At 39.6% G+C, this 6,817-nt stretch overlaps 1 protein-coding gene across 1 annotated transcript in view; it reads left to right on the top strand.

Annotated features, from left to right (window-relative positions):
* LOC107026342 (3-hydroxyisobutyryl-CoA hydrolase-like protein 3, mitochondrial) overlaps nucleotides 1-6,817 on the top strand; it is a 15,221-nt gene that overhangs the window by 7,565 nt on the left and 839 nt on the right. The window contains exons 6-9 of the mRNA XM_015227275.2: nucleotides 5,123-5,252; nucleotides 5,755-5,933; nucleotides 6,029-6,156; nucleotides 6,294-6,395. Coding sequence (XP_015082761.1) covers nucleotides 5,123-5,252; nucleotides 5,755-5,933; nucleotides 6,029-6,156; nucleotides 6,294-6,395 — 539 coding nt within the window. The remainder of the gene's footprint in view (nucleotides 1-5,122; nucleotides 5,253-5,754; nucleotides 5,934-6,028; nucleotides 6,157-6,293; nucleotides 6,396-6,817) is intronic.

Here is a 6,817-nt window from a genome sequence, read left to right as displayed (position 1 = left end):
CCCACAATGTCCTAAGAACAGACAGAGTAATGGTAAAGAGGGCAATAGAGCCCAGTCTTCTTCAATTGCTTCACCAAAAACGAGTTCCATCTGATTGAGCTACCTTAGGGGTAGACGGAGAGGAAACCGTCTTTATGTTATCACTTAGTCACTAAGAGAAAGAGGATTCACCCGATGTTGTCACTAGTATGATCCAAGTCGTCAGTTTTGATGTTCTTCTAGAGCAACAGGAGATGTGCTAACCTCCCACCGCATCAAATGAATCTTCCTTGCCTTGTCCACATCCCATAGGAAATTTCTATGAATTTTCAAATTTGCAATGATTGATGTTTGAGCAAGAAATAAGGACAAGTAGTAAGTGGGAATGCTAGAAAGTGTGCTCTTTATAAGCACTTCCTTCCCACTCTTGGACATTTGTCTTTTCTGCCTTCTTGCTAGTCTCTTCTTCACCCTCTAAATAGCTGAATTCCACTGCCATCCTTGTTTGAAGGACCTAACAGTACTCCAAGGTATGTAGTTGGAAGAGCCCCAACCTTAAAATTCAAAACTTGAGCAAGTACCAATATCATTCACCTCCCTAACAAAAAATATTTCACACTTCCTCAAATTAATTTTAAGTCTTGAAGTGAGAATTTGGCCTAAATAATCTGGTTAGGTCTGAACTGCATCAGAAAAAACCAAGGTTATATCCCTGAACAACAAATGAGACATTGATATTATCACTTCACCCCTAACCGCCACATTGGAACCCTCAAGTAACCCCCAACACAACTCTATCTATCATCTTTCTCAGAGCTTCCATAACTAAAACGAACAACATTGGTGATAGAAGCTCCCATGTCTCAAACCCCTCGAGCTCCAAAAAAATCCTCCCCTTCTCTCAAATTTCATTTGAAGCATAATGGAATCCAAGAATTTTCAATTCACATGATCATATGCCTTTTCAAGATCAAATTTGCACAACATATCTGTTACTCCCTAGTTTCTCCTTGAATGCCTCACTTCGTTTGCCACCACAAAAGCATTTCATGAAGTAGAAATAGGCTCATCCATCACCTTCTTATGTCTAATAAAAGCACCTTAGGAAACATCTCATAAATACTTTTTATTAGACTAAAACAACTATAATCCTTCAGGCTCATAGCTCCCTTCCGCTTAGGATGATGACAATGAACAAGACATTCAAACTTCTTTTGAATTCACTACTATCTCGGAACTCAACAATAGAATCCATCACATCGATTTTTATTATATTAAAGTAATGATTGAAAAAAAGCCAAAGAAAAACCATATTAAAGTAATGATTGAAAAAAAGCCAAAGAAAAACCTTCTAGGCTCAGAGTTGGCACCCGCACAACACGCCACCGGTTTTTTCAGGATTGTCCTCTCCAACCACTCACTCTCCTCCCCTCTAATTTGACTGAACCCTAAGACCCCCATGGTAGGCCTCCACTCCACTTCCTCTTTAATTTTTTTTTCATAATAATCTATAACTACACCCTTTACTTCCTGTTTTCCTACATGACTCACCCCATTGACCTCTACTGATTGTATAAAGTTCCTCCTTCTGTTTGCTACTGTCACCCTGTGACTGAATTTTATGCTAGTATCCCCCTCCTTCAACCATAATGTCAATATTTGCCTCCAACTAACCTCTGGGCCTAAGCCAAGTCAACTAACTCACTTTTTAGCCCTTCTTTCCTCTCTTTCTCCCTCTCTTCTAACTCCCTCCCCGCTTCTACCCTTTCCAACTCCCCTAATTCGTTCATAATCTCTCTCATCTTCACCTCTGCACTTCAAAACACCACCTTTTATTCCACACCCTTATGTCTGCTTTAAGTAAGGCCTCCCCTCCACTACATCACTAATCCACCAACTAACCACTATCCCGAAAACCCATATTAGCCACATTTATCAAATCTAGAAGGAGATCTCATTCGCCTTCCTGTATTGCCATCTAATAATATAGGTAAATGGTTCGGTAACAAACGCGAAAGAGGAATCTAAATCACAATGGGTGCCATCTCCTCCCAAGAAGTAGACACAAGAAATTCGTCTAATCTTGATCTGGATGAAGAGTCTTCCAATCTAGCCAAGTGAAAAAGGTACTTGTTAAAAACAAATCAATAAGAAGAAGGTTATTCATAAACTCCAAAAACTCCTCCATGTCCCTAGATACCGCCGTACACCCAACTCTCTCCTTCGAAAATATAATGGTATTAAAATCCCTCCTAATACCCAAGGAATATCCCATCTCTCCATACAAACACCTAACTCCTCACAGAATTTCTCCTTTGAACTCTTCTCATCCAGTCCATGGACACCCTCGAAACCCTATTCCTTTCTGTTACACATGTTTTTGAACCGCATTCCAAACGTGAAAACTCCCTTATAAACCTCCATGTAGTCATATTTCACCCAACCTACCCCTTCACACATTTCTAATAATATTTTTTTTTATCAAAATCTCCATTTTTGTTTCTTGAATACATATCACATCCGCTCCCCATTCACTAAAGCATGCTTTAATGATGGCCCTTTGTTGGAGTTGTTCATCCCCCTGACATTCTAACTAATATTTTTGCAAACCATCAAAGCACTACTGTTTTCTCTCCCCTTTGGCCCCTTTACTACCCTCAATTTTTGTATACGCTTCCGTGATCCTCCTTTTGTACCACAATCTCCGCTCCCCATTTTCCTTGCCCAAACTCCTTTCCTGGTCATCCTTACTCTCCTCTATTATCTCCTGTTCAAGTCTCTCAGTAGTTCTAACACCATTGCCTCATTTGCCTCCAAAGACACTCACAAAATTCCAGAAATTTCTCTCCCCACTCGTAAAGTTCCTACCATCTTCACGACTAAATAGCGGCATCACAGCAGCTCCTTGAACTTCTGCACTGCTGCTGCCAGTTATAAAAGACCTTCTGGACAGGTCTGAATGTGAAAAATCAACATCTCTCCCCATCAACAAATTGATTTTGGGACTGTTAGAAGTCCCATGAGACTAACCCATTCTATTTCTGGAAAAAGCTTGAGCGTAAGACACCATTTTCAATTTTCTGGCATGAACATTAGCATTTTCCAGTGCTGGCGGAGTCGCTAGAGCATCTTCAGCCCTAGAAACACTCAGACCTGTATCGCCCTAAAGCCTTCAAGGCACCAGGGCCTTCGTTTGGACAATCCAAGCCCCTCTTTCCCTGAATTGACTCTTTTAGCTTTGCCAGAAGAGTAACTCTGGCCACTTTCCCAGCCCTGATACAGAAGTAGAAAGTCTATTATTTGACTCATGGCTCGACTTCAAACCTCTTGACATCGTCCCCTGCAAGATCTGCTCGACCACCAGTGAGCCTTGATTTCCCTGTTGGTTGGACCTCTCTATGGAGTTGAACCAAACAGATCTGTGTTTTCCTGGCGGTTCAACCCCGGAGTCTTAGTGAACCGGTCCAATCTACTCTTCCAACCTATGTTGCTCGGACTCTGCCCCTGAGGGGGTAGTGTTCTCTTTTTCTTTGCTAGTGTTAGAAGACCAGCAAGATGGTAGGGGTAGTGTTTGTATGGGGAGATGAGATATTTCTTGGCTAGTGTTTCCCGTACCAACACTTCCCTTTGAAAATGTAATGGTATTAAAATCCCCCCTAACACCCAAGGAATATCCCTTCTCCCCATACTAACGCTTAACTCCTTGCAGAAACTCTCCTTTGAACTCTTCTCCACTGGTCCATAGACACCCTTGAAACCCCAGTCATTCTACTTAACATTATATTCTTAACATGAAAACTCTCTTATAAACCTCCACACACTCCACCTATCTCTCATCCCAAAGAATGAGAATTCCTCCTGCATTTCCATGGGCCTGGATGCAGTCATATTTCACTCAACCTACCCCTTCACACACTTCTAATAATACTGTGTTTTTCTGGCTCAACCACGTTGTTGACATCTACCCCTGAGGCCTAGCACAGGCCACGCTAGAGCCTCCTTGAATGACATGCCTCCTGCTTCCCAGATTCTAGAGAGAAATAGGAGCTTCTCTCTCTAGGCATCTTAAACAAGTTTTCTATTCTTATTACTGGATCTTCTGAAGGATTTTTCCAATCCAAAAGGGGATTAAGGCAAGGAGACCTCTTTTTTCCTTTTCATCATAACCATGGATGGACTTATCAGTATGTGGAAAATCTTTACAACCAATGGTCATTTGAGGAGACTCCTTTTCCAACTAGGACACTACATTATAATCTTTTTCCAAGTAGGACTCTATATACTAATCCTTTTTCGAGTAGGATTCCATATACTATAAGAAAATAGTCGCCGGAATTATGTACCGTGCTACACAAATCAGATGTGAGAAAGTAGTCCCAAAAATTTGCATGGTACAACCAAAATTAAGTATGAGGGAGTAGTAACCGGAAATATGCACGGTGCTACGCAGATATGAAAAATAGCTATCGGAAAGATACACGGTGACCCAACTTCTGCTAACATAATCGTTGGCCAGACGGGCGACGTATATGGGTAATAGTCGCCTGCCGGTAGCGGGAGCTCTTTGATTCTCTACCAAGATCTTGGAGGCTATGATACCATGTGAGGAATATATGAGAAGAATATTATTGAATTGAGTATCTACATTATTACATTGAACCCTATTTGTAGACACTACATTGGACTCCTTTGCCAGCTAAGATACTACAACAATGCAGTCCTCTTTTAAGTAGGATTCTATATACTATTTCTACTCCTATTCCTATTCTAAGTAGTATTGTATATATTATTCTTGTTCCTATTCATATTATAACAGTTGCAATTCATAAGTGGTACAGATCAATATTATTTTTTTTTGGAGAAAAAAAGGGTTATGTATAAGGTGAATCCATTTCTGCATCAGGTTCTTCCTAATCATCTTTTCCTTTTCAAGACAAGTCAGTAACGACCTCTATATTTTCTTTTGCTCTGGTAAAAGAAATAATATTTCAAGTGAGAACGTCCAATCTCATTTTTTCAGCTATATGAGTGGGTGGTTGTTAAGAGTATGATGCTGAAAACTATTACATACGTGTCCATTATCCTGCAAGTAATCTGTCTCTGCTCATTTCCCTAATTGCTTCCTTAACTTAATTTTTTGCAGGTTCTTATCTTGGACTGACTGGAAGTAGGTTATCAACACCTGCTGATGCACTGTATGTTGGTTTCGGAAGTCACTATGTCCCTTCTGCAAATTTGGCTACACTGAGAGACGCTTTCTTGGCAGCTAGATTGTATGTCAGCATTTTCCTCTATTACGATATGAACCTCAAGATGTGACATTTGCAGATCCTTGGCCTTTAGTCTTTTCTTTCGTATTATTTATGCTGCTGGACTTTGATGATGATTTTGCATTGAAGTGTTGCAAGTATGTTGAAAATTTTCTATCATGACGAGGGATAGTCCAATGGAAGTTTTTTTTGGGGGTGGGGGGGACGATTCCATATATTGAAAATTTATTGTCATTTCATTCATCTGTGTTGTTTTTCACTCCATTGATCCTTCAAGATTTCAGAAATTGGGTAAAGTTCTTTGTCCCCTTGTCATTGGAAACTATTTTAATGTATTAGGTTGTTTGTAGTAGTTACTTCATGAGGGCCATCTGGTGTCCTATTGCAGATGCTCAAGATTGGTGATCCTTATTCCTTTGGATAAGTGTTCTTGTTGTGTTGGTGCATTACACTTCAGTGGTATGTTTGAAGTTTAAAGATGTTAATGACATTTCTTTTGAAACAGTTCTCAGGATCCAGATGAAGAGATAAAAGAACTTCTGGCAAAATACAGTATTAACCCTGATTCAGACTCCCGTTTGAAGTCGCTTTTACCCAGAATCATTTCAACATTTGGTGGTAACAAGCCAGTCAAAAATATAATAGAGGAGCTTGAAAATCATCAGCAAAGTGCTGATACATTGGGTATGGTTGTCCACTCAGCATTACATTCATAAATGAATACTTGTGGGGGAAGCTTTGTTTTTTCATTTTTCATTTGTTATTCAACTCCTTGACAGTGGCAGAATGGGCCCAGGATGCTCTGCAAGGGCTAAGAAAGGGGGCTCCCTTTTCTCTCTGCCTCACCCAGCGGTACTTTTTTAGGGTTGCATCTGTATGTGGCAAAAATGAGAATAACTTGTCGAAGGTGCGCTTCCTTCATGTTGTGTTTTTATTTCATTCTTTTCATATTCTTCTTCTTTCTGGAAAAAAATCAAGTCATGATTCTTTCGCTTTTCTAATATGTTTAAACTTTTCTATTTCTCTCTGATATTCTACATGCAGCTCCCTGGTGTTATGCGAACTGAATATGGCATTGCTACAAGATGTGCTGCGCGTGATGATTTTAGGGAAGGTGTCCGTGCTGTCTTAGTGGACAAGGATCAGGTTTGTTTCTTGTTTTGCAAGCCCATGATAGTGGAATGTGTTGTAACTATGTGTGATTGCTTCTCAATCGTGGTAGTGCATTTTCCGATAGGGAAGAGATGAGTGTGTTTGGTATGATGGAAAATGTTTTCCAATTTTCCCATGTTTGGTTGGGACAAAAGTTTTGGAAAATGTTTTCCAAATTAACTCATTTTCCTCAAAATAAAGGAAAATGACTTCCCTTAAAAAATTAAGGAAAACATTTTTCATAAACTCTCCTGCAATTTTAAATAACTTTTTTTTTTTGGGAAAAAAATCAATTTTAAAAAAATATTTTTAATTTCAAAATTTTCTTTTTTCACCTGATCCTTTGACCCTCCCCCGCACCGGCCAACCCACCCCCTCCCCAAAAATTATTTTTGTTTTTTTTAAAAATATTTTCA

The sequence above is a fragment of the Solanum pennellii genome, chromosome 7 (genome assembly GCF_001406875.1).
Source record: "Solanum pennellii chromosome 7, SPENNV200".
Lineage (NCBI taxonomy): Eukaryota > Viridiplantae > Streptophyta > Magnoliopsida > Solanales > Solanaceae > Solanum > Solanum pennellii.
The sequence above is the reverse complement of the archived record's forward strand: the minus strand, read 5'-3'. Positions and strand labels throughout refer to the sequence as shown.